The 24776-nt window shown below is 42.3% G+C and overlaps 1 protein-coding gene across 1 annotated transcript; it reads left to right on the forward strand.

The window, feature by feature from the left end:
* Positions 1-209: 209 nt before the first annotated feature.
* Positions 210-20540, forward strand: LOC124656575 (auxin transport protein BIG-like). Its single transcript, XM_047195291.1, has 15 exons — positions 210-314; positions 372-420; positions 2360-2466; positions 2617-2782; positions 2888-8892; positions 9024-9632; positions 9737-9917; positions 11243-11477; positions 11584-16131; positions 16233-16455; positions 16551-16949; positions 17373-17516; positions 17655-18680; positions 18914-19417; positions 19570-20540. Exons 1-15 carry the CDS (start codon positions 210-212, stop codon positions 20374-20376), a joined length of 15108 nt encoding a protein of 5035 aa, XP_047051247.1. The 3' UTR covers positions 20377-20540.
* The last annotated feature ends 4236 nt before the right edge of the window (positions 20541-24776 follow it).

A 24776-nucleotide genomic window follows, 5' to 3' on the forward strand; every position in this document is an offset into this window, starting at 1 on the left:
AAAGCCACTCGCACACCATTGCATTGCATCGTCTTCTTCCTTTCCCCATGCCCATCTCCTCTCCCCTCCCCACTTTCTCTCTCCCCCCAACCTCTCTCCAGAAACGACACTGGCAGTGCCAAAACCCTCGCCGCCTCTAGCCGATCGATCCGCCCCCGCGCCGCGCCCGTCTCTCTAGGGCTCCGCCGCCGATCGGAGATCCCTCGGAGATGGCGGCGGAGATCTCGGCGCTCCTCGACCTCCTCCGCCCCGCCCCCGCCCCCGCGGACCCGCCCCGCCGCCTCCGCGCGCCCGCGGCCCAGCCGGGCCTCCAGGTGCTCGCGGCCGCCCTCGCCGCCGGCCCGCCGCCCGAGCCCGCCCGAGCCGCCGCCGTCCTCGCCGCCGCCCGCGCCGTCGTCTCCGCCGTCCTCGCCTCCTCCGGTAAGCTCGCTCGCTCCCCCGATCCCATCCCTAGTCGTCGACCGTTCTGGCTTGCTTCGCTTCTGTTCCAGGGTTTTGGATTCGCTTACTGCTCCACTAGTAGGTTCGCGTGATCTCGCGTGCACCGGTAAAGCTTCGCGGGCGCGAGATGCGCTGCGGCTGCAGCAGCTTCCTGCCGCTGCGTTAGTTCGCGAATTGCGGTCCTTAATCTGCTCGTCCCTTTCCGGGAGCAGGATCCACCTCGTTAGACGAACGGTTGGATGCCTTAGCAGTTAGCAGCCCTGTTTTGGATCGGTCTAGTAGTAAAACCATCGCGAGCGGCTTACCTGATCCGATCGGTCTAGAGCGTCCATCGTTCATTGCTTTGCGCAGCTAGAGAACTACTATTCTGCTCTACTTTGCTGTTTTACCTTCTCTGTTTTGCATGATTGTAGGGTGCGAGTCTGGATTTTGTGCCTAGCTGTTGTTTTGAATTGTTCCGTCGCGAAGCATGATCCATAACACGCTTCCTGTTTCACGCCATGCATTCAGCCGCACTTGGCTTGGCTGTTCTGTTTTAATTTACCTTGTATTGTGTTGTGAAAGTATATGTTCTTATACTTTTTAGCTTGGGTACTATTTGTGCTGCGAGGTCATGAATGCTTACAACTGTGGGCTACCACGAATTGATTCCTGTGAGCTAATTGCAGCTGCGTTATAGATGCATGCATGTGCCTGGTTCGTATAACGAATCTATAGCCCTAGTGCGTTAGTATAAAACCTGCTCTTCTTTATTTGCAATCGTTCTGGCTGCCAATGTTGGTTCTCGGAGCAAATTGGTTCTGATCCTGATCAAATGATAGGATGATTGCCATTTGGCGGTCAGCACAAATAAAGCTAGATATTGACTGTTTCACTGATTTGGTAGACATAGATGCTGTTATTTCCCCCCGCCCCTTCTTTTTCAAACTAGGTATTTGTGGATAACAAGAAAATTCGCAAGCTTATGTAAGAATCATCTATATCCTCCTGCAGTTACCTGTGGTATAAATCCTGAATTAATGTCTACTTCCTAAACTAGCAGGTTATTATGTAAGCTTAGGTTAACAGTTGTAATTTCCTTTGTTAGGTCTGTGAACACTACTTCTGGTGCCAGATTACCATATTTATATGTTGTTGCTTCCATGAATGTGCAAATTTTTGCTGGTGATTTCAGAGTAACACGGGACTACCCATTCATCCATCTCATCTGATTAGAACTTTTGAAATGTGAAGTGATCCCTGTAGTGTTGATCTCTTAATTTTGTAATCCCTGCAGTGTTGAACTCTTATTTTACCTGCTTTTTGATGCACCTTTTTTGTTTCTGCTTTGTGATAGTCTCTTGTTTACTATGTATCTTTTTCTTCTCCTTCCTTTGTTCAGTTTACTATTATTCAGTTAAAGAGTTGGGTGCATATTACATATCTGTTCCTCTCATATGCATGGAAAGTGCATTGATACATTTCATCACCTTGTTTTGAGCATCTGGTGCCAGCCCTACTGATCTGATGTTCTTCACTAAGTAGGAGTATGCTGCTGCTTCTGATGTTACTCTGTGGCTATCCTTTCTTCTCCTATATTCTATGTAGCATTGACTTGTTCTCAGACTAGGCTCTAGGCTGATGCCTGATGAGCGTCAGTTCAGCAGATCCCAGTGTGGCAGTGACATCATGGCTGCCTACTCGAAGTACTGTAGCTTCAACCCATTTTTGATGCTCGCAGGGAATAAATAAGATCAAAAAGTTTCTTGCAGTTTATGCACTATTGGAATTGAGTGTTGCTTTTAAAGTAATAGATTTGACTGTTTCCTGTGATTTTTCCTAATTAGCAACATGACTAGCGCATGTCTTTGAGAAAGGTACATGTATAGCAATTTGATATGTTTCTCACTTCGTTTTTTTTTTGTAATTTGGTTATCAGTGGAGCAAGTGGAGTCGATGGTTGTGGAGATTGTTGAGAGGTCTTTGGAATTCTGTCTCCTGTATCTCGAAAAATCATCATATGAATGCGATGACTTTGGCTTACTGGTAAGTTCTTTTTGCCACAGTGTTCACCTTTCTGTGACCCTATAAATTTGAGATGTTACCAGCTGCTGTTTCCATCACCTTAGCTGAGTCAGTGTTTCGACAAATGTGGGTTTCATTCTTTGTTAATTATTATGTTCTGCATCTTTTCAGAATGAAGTTGCCTTTTTCATGGAATCTGTGCTGCTTAGCGGGACTGCCAGCAAGGCTTACTCGTTAGAGCCTGGCATTATAAATGACATTATTGAGCAGTGGTCGTCTGTCCCAGTCGAACCTGAGCGCTTGAGCCCGCAGGAGAAATATTTCTGTTATTTAAAAGGTAAGCTCTTTCAGGCTGCGTCGGTTCAAATGAGATTCAAGGTTTTATGCACTGTTGGTGCTTTATTTGCTGATGTTTGTGTATTCTTTGATGATTACTGACCAGGTTTCAACTGCTCAAATAGTGGAGATGATCTGCAACGGTTTCGTTGGACCTTGTCACCAGAGTGTTTGCAGCAAAATTATGTTATTCCAGAGAACACTGAATTATTACATGCAGCATCTCCAAGTGCTATGGTGTCAATAGCACGTCATTTTGCAGTTGTCCATCTACATTGCATACCTCGCCTTCTTACATTGGTTCAGAAACTCTGTCAATCTCCGGCTTTGGAAGTTTTAGAAGACATCAATTTTAACATGAGGTTGTCTTTTACTCAAAGAATTTTGAAGTTAGCCCATGGTCTCGCCGTGGAATTTCCTTGTGACGTTTCTGATACGATGGTGTTATGCTCAGTAGCAAGGTGTGCTGATAGTCTGCCAGTCTTGTTTGGACTGAAGTTCAAGTTCTCTAACCATGACAGAGTGTTTTCTGGGGATGGAGTTGGAATTATGTTGCTGCAAATACTTGAAGAATTCCTACAACTGATTCAAACTGTCTTCTGCAATAGTGATATTTGTTGTACTGTACAAGTATGCATACTTGCTTCCCTTTTGGACATATTTAGCACAAAGACGTGGAGCTATGAAAAGTCAGCTGTGTGCTTAATGCCCCCATTAGCTTACTCTCCTCAGATTGTGCAATATGTGCTAAAGCTTCTTAAAAGCACCAAACGATGGACTAGTCGTGTTGACAGGGACATACCTGGCAATGTTGCTCTTGATTATTCATGCAGTCCTGGTATAGATGGGTTGTCTTGTCGAGCTCGTTCTGTGGTAGTGCCATTGCTGAAGAAATACACATGTGAGGAGTATCTACAGTATATCTTCCCTTCAAAAGAGCAATGGTTGGATGATTTGGTGCATCTCATATTTTTCCTTCATGAAGAAGGAGTAAAGTCAATGGCTGCACTTGAGAAGCCACAGTTGACTTGCACAAAACAAGCTGTTGTTTCAGAGTTGGAGTCTGTGGCTAGTCACGAGGAAGAAGCACTATTCGGGAATCTCTTTGCTGAAGCCCGTTCTACCGGAATAGCTGATAGTGTCGAACAGCCAACTTCTCTAGGGAGTGTTTCTTCAAGCAGCCAGCATGGGCCTATTCAGTTAGCTGCTGATTTAATATGCTTCATGAAAACGTGCATCTTCTCTCCTGAATGGTGTAGTGCTACATATATGGATGCCTGCAGGAAGTTTCACACAAATCATTTGGAACAATTTATGTCAATACTTAACTGCCAGGCTTGTATCTCTGATGAAAACGGTGCTGAAAACACATCATCTTACCATATGGAGACTAACCTACTGCACATCAACATGGCCTGTTTTGAACTTCTGCAAACGTTTCTTGTTTCTGAGGAGTGTCCTGCTTCTCTAAGAGAAGACCTCGTGGAGAAAGTGCTTAATGCTGAGAATGGTAAATACACTTACAACCATTATACACTTGCTCTGGTTGCCCGTGCCATTATTTCTGGGACAAACTCAGCTTATAATCTGGGAAGAAAAGTTTTTGTTCAGTACTTCGATTATCTTTTGGAGAAGGCAAATGACAAGTCATCCAGCCCACTGAATTTCAACGATTTCTGTGAAGCTCTTCCCTGTGCTTTTCATCTGGAAATTCTTTTGGTGGCATTCCATTCAACCAGCGGGTCAGAGAAATCTGATTTGACCAAGATTGTGCTTTCTTCCCTAGAAAAAATGAGACATTCTCCACCCAGAAAAACTGCACCCGAACTCACAAGATGGGCTTTAGTCTTTTCAAGACTTCTGCTTGTCCTGCGACATATTTTGTTGTATCCACTGACACGTCCATCATGGTTGTTTACGAGGTTAAGATCCAGGATGCGGGATATCCAAGTGAAGGAAGAGCAGCTACGTTCCATGAATGATTGCTTGCCATCATTTGCAACTGTTATTGTGGAGGGCATGCTTGCTGATACTGTCAAGGAATATGCTACAACTAGTAGCTTGCTCTTGCAATTGCTTGATGTGACTCCAGCTCATGCCGAGTTCTACTCTGATAAGTCTGCTCTTGGAACTTTAGGCTTGAACGTGGCAGATTTGAGCGTAACAATTTCAGAAATACTTGGTTGTTGGAGGGATATGAAACCCGAAGTGGCTGAGGATCTCATTGTTGAAAGATATGTATTTCTGATTTGCTGGAGCACTTTTGCTGGTATAGGCTATCATGGCAGTGATGCTCTTCTCCGGAATGATGGTCTGTCCAACCCCGACTTTGCAAATGTCGACTTATTCCTCTCATTTGCTTTGAGTGCAAGCGATGATGCTTCACCTCTTGTGGGTGCCAAGCTGCCTGCTGTAGCTTTTGGATTCCTGAAGTCATTGCATTCTGAGATTATTCTTGCTTCAAACAAGCTGGAAACTTGGGATTTTTCCAGGAAAGGAGCATGGCTTTCTCTTATTCTCTCTCTCATCAATACTGGTGAAAAAACTGATGTGGACTCACATGAGCAATCTTTTCTTGGGAAGAGTTTTGCTAAATACATAAGTGAAAACAGTGGACATTGTTTAAGTGTTTTATCATCTCTCTTGGAGACCTATCTTCTTACTTTTAGGGAAGCATATCTCTCACTTGTCGATAGAGGAAGGCATTCCAAGGATCATTGCCATCCTTCCTTGCTGCTTAAGCATTCTGCATTCGACAAATCCAAGCATCATATCCTTCTTGAGAAAGTTGGTTCAAACATGGAAATGCTGGACCGTTTATGTGATCTTCCGGCAAGGATAGATGGAGTTGCTACAAAACTAGGTGAAGTGCAGAAAAATTGTTTCCCCTTGAAGTGCTTGTTACATGGATTTCCATCGGAGTACGCTTCTAGCAACAGTGCTCTTCTTTCTTGTATTCTCGTGATACACGAGATCATACGCACCTTTGATGGATACATAAAGATCATGCAACCAGGAGATAGAGATCAAGTTGATGTGGATGTTATTTCAAAACTGCTTAGCATGGTGATGGCTGTAAGATCGGATCGAATATTCAGATCCATTTATGGACAGTGTGATGCTATATTTATGAGTCTAATCAACCACAGGGATGATCTTGCTGGATACACTGACCTGTTCACCCTGAAGCAGCTAGAAGGGTTCCTGGCTGACGTCAATTCAAAAGAAAGCATTGACCATGAGACGGAAGAAATTCTTGTTTCTACAATTGTTGATCTAGTGGAGGACATTCGAGCTAAATCAGATGTATTCAAATTCTTCCTTGGTGATGCAGAGGGTGCACCTGAAGGAGCAAGCAGTCTTTTTGCTCCCGAGCATGCTGAAATGTCTGTCTTTATTGATATGTTGGACAGATTCCAGTCTGAGCAGGTTAATTTGAAGATCCTTCGCTTGTTCACTGATATTTTAGGTGCTGGTCTTTGTCCCACTCTCAAGGTGAAGTTGCAAAATAGATTTGTTGGAATGGAGGTGTCCTGCTTTTCTTCCTGGTTAGATTTCAGAATATTGGGCCATTCTTTGAAAACTGAAAGCACCAATGGTATTGTAGTAGGCTCGACAGCCCTAAGAGAATCAGCTGTGGATTTTCTTATGTGCCTTATCTGCCCTTCATCTGAAACATTAGCCAAAGAACTTCAGCATCACCTCTTTGGTGCAATGCTACTTTTACTTGATAGAGCATTTTTGTCATGTGATCTCCAGACTGCCAAAGCATATTTCCATTTTCTTGTTCAGCTGTCGAGTGAGGAATCACATTTCAAGCAGCTGTTTGAAAAGACTCTGGTGCTGATGGAGACAATGGTCGGTAATGAAGGTTTGCTTCATGCTTTGAAGTTTCTGTTTATGTTTGTGGAGTCGGTGTTTGGCGATGCTGGACTAAACAGGACTGCCCTTAAGAGGCTTTCATCTAAAAATTCTGTCAACAGTTGTGGCTCGGGGTCTCTCATACCAAAACAATTGAAGAATTCAGACGACCCTTTTCTTCACACCAATCAAGAAAATAATTCTGCTATTGATTGTGATGCTAGTTCTGGTGAGGAAGATGAAGATGATGGAACATCTGATGGGGAATTGGGGAGCATGGATAGAGATGATGAAGAGGATGGAAACAGTGAAAGGGCACTAGCATCCAAAGTGTGCACATTTACATCCAGTGGTAGCAATTTTATGGAACAACATTGGTATTTCTGCTATACTTGTGATTTGACTGTTTCCAAGGGTTGCTGTTCTGTATGTGCCAAGGTGTGCCATCGGGGGCATCGCGTTGTTTATTCTCGCTCAAGCCGTTTCTTCTGTGACTGCGGAGCTGGCGGTGTGAGAGGAAGCAATTGCCAGTGCTTGAAACCTCGGAAATTTACTGGAACATCCAGTGTACCACCACCTGCTGCTTGCAGCTTCCAGCCCATGTTGCCTTATCACGATGATCTGGAACAGGTTGCAGATAGTGGCTCTGATTTTGAAGATGACATCTCAACTGATGCTGATAATTCGCTGAAGTTATCTGTGCCAAAAGGCTTCAGTGATGGGCTCCCTGTATTTCTGAATAATCTTGATATTGAAGTTCGAATGCTTGAACTCTGCAAGAAGTTGCTTCCAACGATACTTAGCCAAAGAGAGTTAAATCTTCTGAAAGATAGGAAAGTTCTGTTAGGAGGTGATATGCTGGTGTCACATGCTTCGGATGTTTTCCAACTAAAGAAAGTTTTCAAAAGTGGATCACTGGACCTGAAGATAAAGGCGGATTATCCGAATTCAAGGGAGCTTAAGTCACATCTTGCCAGTGGTTCTCTCACTAAATCGTTGCTGACTGTCAGCATTCGAGGCAAGGTTGCTGTTGGAGAAGGGGATAAAGTTGCTATATTTGATGTGGGACAAATTATTGGACAGCCAACTGCAGCCCTTGTTACAGCAGACAAAACAAATGTGAAGCCACTCTCCAGAAACATAGTTCGGTTTGAAATTGTTCATCTGATTTTCAATCCATCACTGGACCATTACCTCGCTGTTGCTGGATATGGCGATTGCCAAGTACTGACATTAAATAGCCGTGGTGAAGTAACAGATCGCCTAGCCATAGAACTTGCTCTGCAAGGAGCTTACATTCGCCGTGTGGAATGGGTTCCAGGTTCTCAGGTACAACTCATGGTAGTAACGAACATGTTTGTGAAAATCTATGATCTCTCACAGGACAATATAAGCCCATTGCATTATTTTACTGTGGCCGATGATATTATTGTTGATGCCACCCTCGTCCCCTCCTCAATGGGCAAATTGGTGCTTCTTGTTCTTTCTGAAGGGGGCCTACTGTATAGGCTCAATGTTTTATTGGCGGGTGATGTTGGTGCCAAAACATTGACTGACACAATCTTGGTTAAAGATGCAGTATCTATGCATAAGGGACTATCGTTGTACTTCTCATCAACCTACAGGCTTATATTTGTGTCTCATCAAGATGGCACTACTTTCATGGGTCGCTTAGATACTGATTCTTCATCAGTTACTGAGTTATCATATATATGCGAGGAAGATCAAGATGGTAAATCCAAGCCGGCTGGACTTTACCGCTGGAGAGAGCTAATAACTGGCAGTGGGACTCTTACCTGTCTATCAAAATTTAAATCAAATGCTCCTCTCGCTGTGTCTTTGGGTCCTCATAAGCTGTTTGCACAGAACATGAAATATGGTACTGGTTCAAATACTCCAATGGTGGGTGTAGCGGCATATAAGCCTTTGTCCAAAGATAAAACACATTGTCTTCTTCTATATGATGATGGAAGCCTCCATATTTACTCACGTGCACCTAGTGGAGGTGATAGTTCAACGAGCCTTACTGCAGAACAAACGAAGAAGCTGGGCAGCAGTATCCTCAGCAGTAGGGCTTACGCTGGCACCAAACCAGAATTTTCTCTTGATTTTTTTGAGAAGACAACTTGCATCACGTCTGATATGAAATTTAGTAGTGATACAACAAAAAGTAGTGATTCTGAAAGCATCAAGCAGAGACTGACCTCAGATGATGGGTATCTAGAGAGTGTGACATCCGCTGGCTTCAAGGTAGGAAGTGCTGACCTGTTGATCATATTGTTGACTAATGTGAATTATTTTACCTATGAGGGTGATATTGTTTATATTGTTCTGCTCCCCTTTGATAGACGTAGTTACTTATCTGCACTCTTTGGCTGTAGGTGTCTATTTCAAATCCAAATCCTGATATTGTCATGGTTGGTTGTCGAATCCATGTGGGTAACACATCTGCTAGCAATATCCCTTCGGAAATCACGATGTTCCACAGAGTTATCAAGCTAGATGAAGGCATGAGATCATGGTATGATGTTCCATTTACTACCGCTGAATCACTTCTGGCTGATGAAGAATTCACAATTACAGTTGGCCGAACATTCGATGGTTCATCTATGCCTAGGGTAGATTCTATCGAAGTTTATGGTCGTGCCAAAGATGAGTTTGGGTGGAAAGAGAAAATGGATGCTGTACTTGATATGGAAGCACATGTCATGGGTGGTACTGCTGGTGGAAAAATAGGGAAGAGACCCCAAACGTTGCAAACTGCTCCTATCCAGGAGCAGATTTTGGCAGATGCTCTCAGGATCCTCTCACGGATATATCTGCTCTGCCAACCGAGCTGTTGTACTGACACAATTGATGCAGACCTTAATAATCTAAAATGCAGAGCTTTGTTGGAAACCATCTTTCAAAGTGACAGGGAGCCTCTTCTACATTCTGCTGCATGTCGTGTCCTTCAGGCTGTTTTTCCAAAGAAGGAAATATACTATCATGTAAGTTTCAAGTATCTTTGTGCAATATACTTCTAATATTTATGGCCTGGCGTTCCCTTTTGCTCTACTGTTACTGTTCTAATTTATTCTTAATCGTTGCACAGGTTAAGGACACTATGCGCCTTCTAGGAGTAATAAAGTCACTTCCAGCAATTACATCAAGAATAGGAGTCGGAGGTTCTGCATCTAGCTGGGTGATGAAAGAATTTATTGCCCAGATCCATACTGTGTCTAAAGTTGCTTTGCACAGGAAACTAAACTTGGCCTCGTTTCTTGAGAATCATGGTAGGAATTCTACCTCAGCAATAATTTTATCGAGGACTCCCTTATCTGATGGTTCTGATTTCTTATTATTCCAACTAGTACACAATACACAAAAATCACATTTTGTTTTTATCTGTTCCAGTCAACCTTTTGGCTGCATAACCATTTTATGACCCATAATGATCAATATAACACATGAAATATTGTTGTTGGTATATTTGCCATAAAAAGATACTTCTGTCATATTATACTTAATTTTGCTACTATATAGCAATAAAGTTACCAAAGTTGCATATTGAAGATTGCACCAAATAAGGAAATGCATTCTTACTGTAAGGATTAGATTATTGTGTAAGACGATGAATATGGTGGAGTTCAGCGGTTGTTCTATTAAGCCTTGTGGGCGGCTTCATGGCTTGGAGGGCAAGAGGCCTCTTGTAGAGATAAGTCTATCGATTACTACTGAACTACCAAATGTAGAGTTCTGCCAATATATCACATGTCAGCCAATTTTAGCTTATTGAGGAATTATATCAAGTCCATTTTTCTATTATGGCTCGGAATGCTTATTGCATTGAGGCCCAAATGAGCAATTTGTGAGTACAAGAACACAAATCCTAGACTGAAGTGCATTGCCAATTTTTTCCTTCACCTATTGTAGATTCAGAAATTACATCTGCAAAAGACCAGTTTGTCTTTTGTTTGTGAAATCAATTGGGTAGTGCTGATTCCGAAACTATGTATGCAAAGCACCAGTTTGCTTTTTGTTGTGGTATTGTTGTGGAATCAAGTTGGGGAAACAGTTCTTACACTTATGAAATATTGTTTTTATTGGCTACATATGTTCAAAATTATATAATACTTAAACAGAAAATGCAATGGCAAATACTTCCATGGGAAGTTCACTGCTAGGAGTAAGAAAAGGTGGAGTAACATTTGTTCTTTAGCTAACTGGCCTATATGTTCATGTGGGTGGGTAATGCATGCACATAATGTTGGCAAGGCATTGATTTTTCAATGTGGCAACACATCTTTCTTTGTCTTCACTCTTCTGTTGTCTTCACTTCTGTTCTGGGAATAAGATGTGCTGTGCTAAACGCCACTAAGGACTGTTTTTTGTTGACTAATATGAATAGGCATGCAATTGAATCATGTGTAGTTGCAATGATATTTCAGCAGTTACTGTTGCTGCCGCTGTCTTCAATTGGAACTTAAAACGATAGCACGGTATTAGGAACATGAATCGTATACTAAATTAAACTATTTCCTTCCTGCAAAAAAGACTATGACCTGTAAATTGGCATGTTTCCTTGTGGAGAATAATAGCATATCTTTGTATTTTACAGGTACAGAATTAGTGGATGGACTTATGCAAGTTTTTTGGGACATTTTGGATTTGGAGAGGCCAGATACTCAAATGATAAATAATCTTGTCATACCTTGTGTGGAATTTATTTATAGCTACGCTGAGTGCTTGGCGTTGCGTGCAAATGAAAAATCTGGTGCTTCAGTGGCACCTGCAGTTGCTCTATTGAAGAAGCTACTATTTGCACCATATGAAGCTGTTCAGACTTCTAGCAGGTGATCTTTCTGTATTTGCTGTACATTGATATTCCCCATTTTTTTGGTGGCTATCAGCTCTCGCTGTTCTTTCTATGCTTAGTTTAAATTTTGTTACTTGTTTCAGTTTGGCTATTTCATCACGATTTCTGCAAGTCCCTTTCCCAAAGCAGACAATGATAGCTAATGATGATGGCTCTGATAATAATGCAAAAACAAGTGCTTCAACAATGAATCCCACTAGTGGAAATGCTCAGGTTATGATTGAGGAAGATCCTGCCACATCGTCAGTGCAGTACTGTTGTGATGGTTGTTCCACTGTTCCAATACTTAGGCAAAGGTGGCACTGCAACATTTGTCCAGACTTTGACCTGTGTGAAACCTGCTATGAGATACTTGATGCAGATCGTCTACCTGCACCACATTCAAAAGATCATCCCATGTCAGCAATAACAATTGAACTTGATACATTTGGAGGTGAGGGCAATGACATCCATTTTCCTATCGATGAGCCAGCAGATACCAGTGTTCTTCATCCTCCTCCTGACGATAGAAGTGTCAAAACCTCACAGTCACCGATTCATGTACTGGATGCAAGTGGATCTGCAGATTTCCCTGGGTCCATGGCAGACCAAAGAACAGTTTCAATTTCTGCATCCAAACGTGCTATTAACTCCCTGCTCCTGAGTTGTCTAATTGAAGAGCTCAGAGGCTGGATTGGGACAACTGCTGGCACTCGAGCTATACCTATAATGCAGTTGTTCTACAGACTTTCATCTGCAGTTGGTGGACCTTTCATGGATAGCTCAAAGCCAGAACATTTTGATTTGGAAAAATTTGTTAAGTGGCTATTGGATGAAATCAATACAAGTAAACCATTTCCCGCGAAAGCACGTTGTTCTTTTGGAGAAGTCTCGATCCTTATTTTCATGTTTTTCACACTTATGTTCCGTAACTGGCATCAACCTGGGAGTGATAGCTCTCATGCGAAGTCAGGTGGAACTTCTGATTTGACTGAGAAAGGTCCTGTTCAGGTTCCAGTATCAACGACAAGTCTTCCATCTCCCAGTGATGACCAGGATAAAAATGAGTTTGCTTCTCAGTTGATTCGTGCTTGTTCCGCCCTCAGGCAACAGTCGTTTCTGAATTATTTAATGGATATACTGCAGCAGCTTGTTCATATTTTCAAGTCATCTTCCACAAATGGAGAAGGTGGTTCTTCTGGTTCAGGTTGTGGATCCCTATTGACAGTGCGGAGAGAGCTACCAGCTGGAAATTTCTCTCCCTTTTTTTCTGATTCATATGCCAAATCTCACCCGACCGATCTATTTGTGGACTACAACAAATTGTTGTTGGAGAATACTTTCCGGCTAGTATATAGCATGGTTAGACCGGAAAAGGATAAGTCAGCTGAAAAGGATAGAAGTTACAAGGTTCCCAACACTAAGGATCTTAAGTTGGATGGATTTCAGGATGTTCTTTGCAGCTATATTAGCAATCCTCATACTACATTTGTTCGTAGATATGCAAGGAGGCTATTCCTTCATTTGTGTGGCAGCAAGACTCACTATTACAGTGTTCGGGATTCGTGGCAGTATTCCCATGAAGTTAAGAAACTTCATAAAATCGTAAACAAGTCTGGAGGTTTCCGAAATCCTGTGCCTTATGAGAGAAGTGTTAAGCTCATAAAATGTTTATCTACTCTTTGTGATGTGGCTGCAGCAAGGCCCAGAAATTGGCAGAAGTTCTGTTTGAAGCGCATGGATCTTCTTCCTTTTCTGATGGATAATTTTTACTATTTCAGTGAAGAGTGCATTATCCAGACTCTCAAGCTTCTGAATTTAGCCTTTTATTCAGGAAAAGATGTCAATCATAACGTGCAAAAAACAGAGAGTGGGGATCTTGGAGTTCCTACAAGAACAGGTTCACAATCTTCAGATTCAAAAAAGAAGCGGAAAGGTGATGATGGTTCGGAAGGCGCTTCGGAAAAATCCTGCATGGACATGGAGCAGGCTGTGGAAGGGTTCAATGGTAAGGAAGGGGATGTGTTGAAGCGCTTTGTTGATACATTCTTGCTAGAGTGGAACTCAGGAAGTGTCCGCCAGGAGGCTAAATGTGTTCTGTTTGGACTGTGGTACCATGCAAAGAATCCGTTCAGGGAAACAATGTTAAAGGTTCTACTGCAGAAGGTGCAATATCTTCCCATGTATGGCCAGAACATCATTGAGTACACTGACCTCATGACCTGTTTACTGGGAAAAGCAAATGATTCTACTGCAAAGCAGAACGACACTGAACTTCTGAATAAGTGTTTAACATCTGATGTAATAAGCTGTATTTTTGACACACTCCATTCGCAGAATGAGCTACTAGCAAATCATCCAAATTCCCGTATATACAATACGCTGAGTTGCTTAGTGGAGTTTGATGGCTATTATTTGGAGAGTGAGCCTTGTGTAACCTGTAGCTGTCCAGATGTTCCATATTCAAGAATGAAGCTTGAAAGCCTCAAGTCCGAGACCAAATTTACTGACAACAGGATAATAGTAAAATGTACTGGAAGCTTTACTATACAGTCAGTTACAATGAATGTTTATGATGCTCGAAAGTCAAAGTCAGTGAAAGTACTGAACCTGTATTACAACAACAGGCCTGTAACAGATTTGTCTGAACTGAAGAACAATTGGTCTTTGTGGAAGCGTGCCAAAAGCTGCCATCTTACTTTTAATCAGACGGAATTGAAGGTTGAATTCCCCATCCCAATTACAGCATGCAATTTTATGATTGAGCTTGATTCATTTTATGAAAATCTTCAAGCTTCCTCCCTGGAGTCACTGCAGTGCCCACGGTGTAGCAGGTCTGTCACTGATAAGCATGGAATCTGTAGCAACTGCCATGAAAATGCATATCAGTGTAGACAATGCAGAAATATTAACTACGAAAACCTTGACTCTTTTCTTTGCAATGAGTGTGGATACAGCAAATATGGCCGTTTTGAATTCCATTTCATGGCAAAACCAAGTTTCTCGTTTGATAACATGGAAAACGATGATGATATGAGAAAAGGATTGGCAGCAATTGAGTCAGAGTCAGAAAATGCTCATAGGCGATATCAGCAACTAATGGGATTTAAGAAGCCTCTCATCAAACTTGTATCCAGTATAGGTGAACAGGAGATAGATTCACAACAGAAAGATGCTGTCCAGCAGATGATGGTGTCCTTGCCTGGGCCCACTTGCAAGGTAAATCGCAAGATTGCACTTCTTGGTGTTCTGTATGGTGAAAAATGCAAAGCGGCTTTTGACTCAGTCAGCAAAAGTGTTCAGACACTACAAGGACTGCGCCGTGTTCTAATGGCATATCTGCACCAGAAAAATTCTAATGATGCTAATGCATTGCCAGCCTTTTCAATACCAAGGTCTCCGAGTAGCTGCTATGGGTGTAGTACTACATTTGTTACACAATGCCTAGAGCTATTACAAGTGCTATCTAAACACACAAACTGCAGGAAGCAACTTGTCGGTGCTGGCATTTTATCAGAGTTATTTGAGAACAACATTCATCAGGGCCCTAGAACTTCACGCACTCTTGCGAGGGCTGTGCTATCTTTATTCTCTGAAGGTGATGCAGATGCAGTCCAGGAACTGGACAAGTTAATTCACAAGAAGGTGATGTATTGTCTTGAGCACCATCGCTCCATGGATATTGCACAATCAACGCGAGAAGAGTTACAGCTCCTTTCGGAGACATGTGCCCTTGTAGATGAGTTTTGGGAGGCACGGCTACGTGTCGCATTTCAGCTGTTGTTCTCTTCTATTAAAGTTGGAGCAAAGCATCCTGCCATTTCAGAGCATATTATTCTTCCTTGTCTAAGGATAATTTCTCAGGCTTGCACACCTCCAAAATCTGAAGCTGGGGACAAGGAGCTAGTTGCGGGTAAATCCAACTTGATGTTGCAATCAAAGAATGATGATACAATAGGTCACTCGCCAAGTAATGTAACCAGTTCCAAGGTTCAGTCTGATGCATCCGTAAAAAGTTCTGATGGAAGTCGAAGAGGTCAGGATTTGCCACTTCTGAGCTATTCAGAATGGGAGAGTGGTGCGTCATATCTGGATTTCGTGAGGAGGCAATACAAGGTATCACAGGCTGTTAAAGGAGTACAGAAAACACGTCATGATCCGCAGAAACCTGATTACCTTGTTCTAAAATATGGACTCAGATGGAAGCGTCGTGCATGTCGGAAATCATCTAAAAGTGACTTCTCAAAATTTGCCTTGGGCTCCTGGGTTTCTGACTTGATTTTAAGTTCCTGTTCTCAATCAATAAGATCTGAAATATGCACTCTTATAAGCCTGCTATGCCCATCGAACTCTCCCAGACAGTTCCAGTTATTGAACTTGCTCATGTCATTACTTCCTCGGACACTGTCAGCTGGTGAGAGTGCAGCGGAGTACTTCGAGTTACTGGGGACGATGATTGATTCAGAGACTTCACGTCTTTTCTTAACTGTTCGTGGTTGTTTAACCACGTTGTGTTCTTTGATAACAAAAGAAGTGTACAATGTTGAATCACAGGAGAGAAGCCTTAGTATTGACATATCACAAGGATTCATTCTTCATAAGCTTGTTGAGCTCCTAAATAAATTTCTTGAAATTCCTAATATTAGAGCAAGGTAAATCTCATCAAATCCCAAATCCACCACCTTCTCTGTTAGCTTACATGTGACCCATGCAATTGTTTCTAATATGTCTTCACATTTTCTCCATGTTCCAGATTTATGACTGATAAGTTACTATCGGAGGTGCTGGAGGCCTTTTTGGTTATCCGTGGGCTAGTTGTGCAAAAGACAAAGTTAATCAATGACTGCAATCGGCTTTTGAAAGACCTTCTTGATAGTTTGCTCATAGAGAGTACCGCAAACAAACGCCAATTTATTCGTGCTTGCATCACTGGATTGCAGAAGCATGTGAAGGAGAAAAAGAGACGGACATCTCTGGTACAAGCACAAACTTATTTTGGTATGGATATTGTGCTTACATCTTATCAACACTAACTACAAAATGCATCTTTCTGTGATTTACTCTTTTACAGTTTATTCTGGAGCAACTCTGCGATTTGATTTGCCCAGTGAAACCGGAGCCTGTTTACCTTTTGATTCTGAACAAGGCACATACTCAAGAAGAGTTTATCAGGGGTTCTATGACAAAGAATCCATACTCCAGTGTGGAGATTGGTCCACTTATGAGAGATGTGAAGAACAAAATATGTCAGCAACTTGATATGATTGGACTTATAGAAGATGACTATGGTATGGAGTTACTGGTTTCTGGGAATATAATCTCACTTGACCTTAGCATCTCCCAAGTCTACGAGCAAGTGTGGAAAAAACACCATGGCCAAACTCAGCATTCTTTGTCCAATACCAGTACACTCTCTGCTGCTTCATCTGTCAGAGATTGCCCACCAATGACAGTAACCTACAGACTGCAGGTATGTATGATGGTTTGGCTTCCCTTTTCTTGCCTTAATTTTTTATTCACATGTAGAACCTTGCTAGCTGTAGCAGTTTTTTTGTATCTTAATGCTTGTTTCTACTCGTTGTTCCTTGGCCACAAAGAAGTTAGTATGGACCTTTAACCTCACATTGTTTAATCATGTCCTCTGTAAAGCACTAAGTATTCAAAACGTTTAACTATTTTTTCTGACAATTACATAGTATTCCTAGTATATCCCATAATAGCTATTGTTGGAAGGACACTGTTGTACATGAATCGAGGAGTCTGAGTATAGTCTAATTTGATTCGAAGCTTGTCAAGCATTGTGCTTGATTTTCTGCCTCCTGCTGTATTTATGTATGTCCAGATTTATTCACATAGTTCATTGTTGTGTTAATAGAATTTTTTTTCTGATCAGGGTTTAGATGGTGAAGCCACTGAGCCTATGATTAAAGAGCTAGAAGAGGAAAGGGAGGAATCACAAGATCCCGAAATTGAGTTCGCCATAGCAGGTGCTGTCAGGGAATGTGGAGGACTTGAAATTATACTAAGCATGATCCAGGTATGTTTTGTCAACACATAGTGTTGGTTTTCTTGTCCCTTAATCAGTGGAGTGTCATGAATTTGAAAAAATATGTTTATCTGACTGTTGTGCTTCAATCCGATTCTTGGTATTGAATCTCAGTTTCCTTTTTATCAGAGTCTACGTGATGACGAGTTAAGATCTAACCAGGAAGAGTTGGCTTCAGTTCTTAACCTTCTCAAGTATTGTTGCAAAATCCGTGAAAACAGATGTGCTTTACTACGTCTGGGTGCCCTTGGTTTGCTACTTGATACAGCCAGGCGTGCATTCTCAGTAGATGCAATGGAACCAGCTGAGGGCATTCTGTTAATTGTAGAAAGTCTTACACTGGAAGCTAATGAGAGTGATATAAGTATTTCGCAAAGTGTATTTACAACTAGTATTGAGGAGACTGGTGCTTGTGAGCAGGCCAAGAAAATTGTTGTCATGTTTTTGGAGAGGCTATGCCATCCCTTAGGTACCAAAAAGTCCAACAAGCAACAAAGGAATGAGGAGATGGTGGCCAGAATCTTGCCTTACTTGACCTACGGGGAGCCAGCAGCTATGGAAGTTCTTGTTGAACATTTTGAACCCTACCTTAGAGATTGGGGTGAGTTTGACCGGTTGCAAAAGCAACACGAGGAGAATCGAAAAGATGATGATTTAAGCCAAAAGGCATCAATGCAGAGATCTGCTGTTGAAAACTTTGTTCGAGTCTCAGAGTCACTCAAGACAAGTTCCTGCGGTGAGAGGCTGAAGGAGATTATTCTAGAGAAGGGCATAACAAAAGCTGCTCTAGGGCATCTGAGGGAAAAGTTTGCTTCTGCAGGGCAGACTGGCTCTAGAACTAGTGCAGAATGGACAGCTGGATTAAAGCTACCATCTATTCCATTCATCCTGTCAATGTTGAAAGGGCTTGCGAAGGGACATTTACCTACACAGAAGTGTGTCGATGAAGAAGGCATTTTACCACTTCTCCATGCTTTAGAAGGGGTGCCTGGTGAAAACGAGATTGGCGCAAGAGCGGAAAATCTTTTGGACACCCTAGCCAACAAAGAAAATAATGGTGATGGCTACCTTGGAGAGAAGATTCAAGAACTGCGGCATGCTACAAGGGATGAGATGCGCCGCCTTGCTCTTAAGAGAAGAGAAATGCTACTTCAGGTAACTGCCACAGATATAGTTTCATCAGCTGTTATGTTTCTACTGATAGTTTTGATCCTGCTTTAAAAACTAATAATTTCTTCTGCAAAACTGACATCAGAACTTTCATGTGCAAAATCGTGTTGAATCCTCAACTCATTTTTTCAGGATATTATTGATAGCTTTGTATTTTGACCTTGGGATATACATGTGTGCCATAAATTAACTAACATTTTGCTGCCTTCTTTCTCTAGGGGCTAGGAATGCGACAAGAGTTCGGTTCAGATGGTGGTAGGCGCATAGTTGTCTCTCAGCCTATTATTGAAGGTTTTGATGACGTGGAAGAAGAGGAGGGAGGACTAGCATGTATGGTTTGTAGAGAAGGGTATACTTTAAGGCCAACAGACATGCTAGGAGTCTATGCTTTCAGTAAACGGGTGAACCTGGGTGCAACAAGTTCTGGAAGTGGCCGTGGGGACTGTGTCTTCACTACTGTTAGCCACTTCAACATCATACACTACCAATGTCATCAGGAAGCCAAACGAGCTGATGCTGCACTGAAGACTCCTAAAAAGGAATGGGACGGGGCTACCCTGAGAAATAATGAGACATTGTGTAATTGTATCTTCCCACTGAGAGGCCCATCTGTTCCACTTGGGCAGTACAACCGGAGCGTTGATCAATACTGGGACCAATTGAATTCTCAAGGACGAGCAGATGGAAGTCGTCTCCGGTTGTTGACATACGACATTGTTCTGGTATGTGACTCTTGTCGTTTTGATCTCCTTGTTGTACAAATAGGAAATGCATTTTAGAGTTTGCACTATGACCGTGTTATGTATGAATGAATGTATTATTTCACATCTGACACATGACTAATCGTACTAAATGGTTCTGTTATTTTTGCTAGATGTTGGCCAGGTTTGCCACAGGTGCTTCTTTCAGCACTGACTGCAAAGGTGGGGGGAAGGAGAGCAATTCACGGTTTCTTCCTTTCATGATCCAGATGGCTTCTCATCTTGTAGATGGAAGCGCTAATCAGCAGCGTCATGCGATGGCCAAGGCTGTCTCTACTTACCTGTCCAGTTCTCCATCAGCTCCAGAGTCTCCCAGTCGGGTTTCAGCTCCTCTCTCTGGAGCTCGTGGTAGTACAGGGTCGTCAGAAGAGACGGTACAGTTTATGATGGTTAATTCTCTGCTCTCCGAGTCATATGAGAGCTGGACGCAGCACCGCCCTGCTTTCCTGCAGAGGGGAATCTACCATGCTTACCTGCAACACAAGCACGGGCGATCCACCCTCAAGCTGCCGGCTGACTCATCTTCCTCCGCAGTCCGGTCAGATGAAGGTTCATCCGCTGATCCAGACGATGGCAAGAAGCTCTTTGCCATTGTCCAGTCAATGCTGGTATACACTGGCTTGATTGAGCAGCTGCAGCAGTTCTTCAAGAAGGGCAAAAAATTATCTGGGACTAGCAAGTCGAGCGAGAAAGATGAAGCGAGCAGTAAGTGGGAGGCCACATTGAAAGAAAGGATGAGCAACATGAAGGAGATGGTGGGGCTGTCAAAGGATCTGCTATCGTGGCTAGAAGACATGACCTCATCTGAAGATTTGCAGGAGGCCTTTGATGTCATGGGGGCGCTGCAGGATGTATTCTCCGGTGGCTACACGAAATGCGACGATTTTGTCCGGGCAGCCATACAGTCTGGAAGGAGCTGAGAGGGGTTTGTGTTCATATAGAGCCACGATCCTTGTTTGTTCTGTACGAGTAGGCTCTACTTCTGTGTAGCAGCTGTTAACAGTATGGCACTTGTAGATCAACTTGTTAATGTTGTATAATATTACGGCCTGGCATTGACGGCGTATGTCCTCATTGCGCTTTGCTGCTGCTGTCATCTTTCCCAATTGCAGCATTTTGAACCCCTACGGATGGTGTTCGTTTGGTCTAGAGCACGAGTCTGTGGGTCTCCGTCGTCAAGCGTTTTTTGAAGTGTCTCAGGGTAAGCTAACTTCGGTGCAACCTCAGAATTGCGTGAGCGCATATTATAACCACCACCGAAGAAGGTTAATGTTGTAAGCCACGATCCTATTTTGTCTTGTACGAATAGGCTGTACTTTTGTGTAGCAGATGTAGATGGACCTAGCATGCTTTTCTGCGCTATCTTTTTTGCCGTTGTCATTTTGTTTTTTCGTGCGACCTGTACGTCTCTGTCTTTATGCGAGCTCTTTGTTGAGCAGTTGAATGGGATTTTCTTTCGTTGAGTGGTGCGGATGGTCGATGTGTCTGCTGCGGCGATATCATGTAAAGAACCATCTTAGTTCAATAAAAATAAGGATACAAGCAAATGATGAAAATTTTGACCTCTCTACAAAAGACAAACCAGCAAAACCTCCAACAGCCTTGGAGCAGCCAGGCGAGGTCGATGCATTCCGAGTGCATTTTCCATCGATCGGAGGACACAAACTGCACATCGCCATAAAGTGGCCGATCTTGCAATGTGGGCGAGCTGCAACGTTGTTGTGGCCCTGTCCTCCGCCACGATTGTTGTCGTGGCCATCGCCACAATCACGACCTCCACATCCTTGCTCATCATAGCAACCTTGGTCGTCTTGGTAGCCCTTGCCGCCTTGATTTTCGCGTTCGTGTTGCTGCTTGCTAAAGTAGTTGGTTGAGGAATTGGTGACCAGACCGGCATAGCTGTCCAACCTAGATCTGATCCGAATATCGGTAGAGTACATGCTGGCGATGCTCATAACCCAGGAGTTGAGCGTAGATGCATTAGGTCCGTCTTGACATTATGGGCCTCAACCACACCTCGTAGTCCTACCCAAGGCCGACACGATATAGGACATCACTTCCTTGCACTTCAAAGGCTAGCCAATTGCAGCAATAGTATCAACAGAGGTCTTCATCATCTTGAAGTATTTAGCGTTGGTCATCAACCTCCTCTTCGGCGACACCATCTGCCATCAAATTTGATTAACACACGCGCAAGTGGGACGCGAACATGCGCTTGAGAGTTCTCCATGCTTCAGCCGCCGAGATGACAGTGCTGATGTGAGGAAGGATGCTCACCCTCTCGGTGGCAGGTATTGTCTGGTCTTTGTGGTACCCAATGGGCTACTCTGGGGGTGGTCATCTCGGTTGTGGTCCGATTGCAGACAACATCTCCAGAGGCGATGGTTAGGATAGAGTGGATGCGTGTGGTGACCCGGCATACCACTGCATGGTGTAGTATGCAAGTCTGACATAACACCAATGAAACACCGTTCCACTATTACTACATCGCTCAGAGTGGTACAACAGAAACATATGCGGGTCCAAGGCATGTCTATAGAATTACAATTCTGACTCTTTACAAAAGATCAGCATAGCCTACTACTTTACAATGAGGTAAAACTTACAAATAAACTCCAGAAGAACGACTTGTAATCTAATCTTATCACGAACTCTATTTATAGAGTATTTGACTAGCTATAGAGGTTAAGACTAGATTCTAGCTAAATAGGAGCTAGGTTTAGGGAGCTAGTTCCCTTCTACTGCTAATCTAGGTTTTCTCCATGGTGGATGTGATATATGACTCTTCCGGCAGGTTCCTGTCTCTTGAAGTAGTTGTTGACTCCTCGGTCTTCGAGTTGCACGATAGATCCTCCTTCGATGCCTCCATATCTAAGCAGGGAATTTAAGGGTGGGATGAGTACGAGCGTACTCAACAAGTTCATTATAGGAAAGAGGTGTTTAATGCACTAGCTACATCATTAGACCAGAAAGTCTAATACCAATGCAGGTTTTCATAACCATTTCTTCAAAAGGTTGCTTTTATTCAGAAGAACTATGTCCGTCAGCCTTCACCGGTTTACTAGAACTACATGGAGTTCCTTTCCGGTAGCGTTCGCAGTTCCATAACCCGGAACAGGGAGTGACATGTCACGATTTATTACACTCTGCAGAGGGACCCATAAGAGATCTTAACCTTGTTGCACAACCGAGTTGCGTGCTCGTCCACACTTCCTTGGTATGGGGCCAGGTATAAGGTTCTAGTCAGATTATACTCCTTCGCGACCTCGCACACCCACCCTTTGTTGCAATTCCGACCTTGGGTCCTCGCCGGTCAGCGTACCCCTATGGATACCTTCCGACCTCGACAACAACCAGGTTCTCGACCTGATTCCTTCGCCGATCGTTGCAACCCATCATAGACCGCATTATCGTGGGGAATTATAATGGGATCCGCACCCACCGGTTGTTCTCGCAAGACACAACTGCTACGGTAAGCGCATCCGTTGATGTACGAGAGGAAGAAGCACAATTGACTACTCCGTCCACTCCAGATCTTATGGTTAACACGAGTCTTACGGCACAAGAATCACTGGACGACATTTGTTGTTTAATCCTAGATGGATACAAACCCATTGCAATGGAACCTCCACCATACTCATACCATGGTTCCATTGCCCACCACATAGTCATATTCATAGTTATGAAATTAGCATTTTTGCTTTTCATGCAAGAGTGATAAGTATAGTACTTTGCAAGTAATTTGGTAAAAATACTCAAATGACATGAGCAAGCGATGAACTTGCCTTTCTTTATCTGCAAGATTATGCGAGCAAGGTCTTCGATACGCATTAACTCCAAATTCTGAAATAGCATCATCGTCCGGTAAGGACGATGTTTAAAAGATTGGCAAGGATGCGATAATGCATAAGTATGAGATGCAATCGCTCTAAGCGTGACCTAACCTCGATGATTTAGGATTAATGAGTTGGTATGATTGGTGTAGGGTGTGTTGCACTTTTAGAGTGTTTCACAAACAAGGTTCTTATTAGGGTTTTGTTGTCTAGAATCATAAGCAAGTGGTGAAATGCATAGTAACAATCATACACACCAAAGGATAGTAGTTGTATAATAAGTAGAAGACAATTGTCAATTTTAAGTCCTATAGTGTATGGTTGATGATTACTTGTTATATACTTCAAAAGAATAACTTTTGAAGAACATGTTCTTTAAAGAACAAGTATGATAATTATGGTTGTGGGGTCTTATGGTTTTCTATGGTTCTAAGTAGTTTGAGGATTAGATGGATCACAACAAAGTTGGATTCATTATTAGCTAGAACTTGTAGGTCTGAGTTAAGCTTAAGCATCTTAAGAAATTAATTACTCATGGTTGCTATTAAGGTTGGTATACCTTGTTGGTGATAGCTGGCTAGGGTTTATAGGTTATATTAGGCAAGGTTGATGATGACTCTTTATCTACTTCAAAAGAATAACTTTTGAAGAACATACTTCTTAAGTAATAAGAAGTATCTTAATTAGGGTTGAGGTTGTCTAGGGTTTACTATTAGATCCACTAAGTAAGGAATAGGTGTTTCCTAAATATGATGATTCATAAGTATCTAACACTAGTAGGGTTTAGTGTGATTGGTATATGATGCACAATATTGGCATGGTTGCTATTAGAATTCATCACCATGGTGTGAGGTTCAGCATGGATAATTAAGGTTGATGTCTCTAAGGATAAGAACTAGGATTTACATTTGGTTGACCTTATTTGATCATCTAGGTGTGATGGTATGCATACATGGAATACTAAATTATTAGTGATAGGGTTCCTATATTCTATGTGGATATGAATAAGCACGAAGTTGCTCATTATGGAGCTATGAATGATAATGAAGTACATGGTCACATGTTTGACCTAGGTTTTAGGTTTAGAAATAAATTAGGGTTCATATGAAATAGTGGAGTTAGGGTTTGGTTCATAATTGAATTAGGGTTTTAGGGTTCCACATAAAATTATGAGGTTATCACTTTATCCATAATGGAACTAGGGTTTCCTAATTACCATATAGTTCTTAGTTTAATAACTTCATTATAAGGTTGAAGTTATTAATAACTTTGAAATAAAAATAATATTGGACTTGGCATTTTGTTATTTTTGAACAATTAATAATTAAGACAATTATTAATTAGGGTTTAAATCCTTTTAATAAGGATTTAATAAGTTATTATTAAAGGAAAATTAGTTTTAAGGTTTTCCTTATTTATTTACTGGTTTTTATTTATTTTAGAACTTTTTCTTAATTTCTGAATTTTAATTGAATTTGGAATTAAAA

Source organism: Lolium rigidum, chromosome 5 (assembly GCF_022539505.1).
Source record: "Lolium rigidum isolate FL_2022 chromosome 5, APGP_CSIRO_Lrig_0.1, whole genome shotgun sequence".
Lineage (NCBI taxonomy): Eukaryota > Viridiplantae > Streptophyta > Magnoliopsida > Poales > Poaceae > Lolium > Lolium rigidum.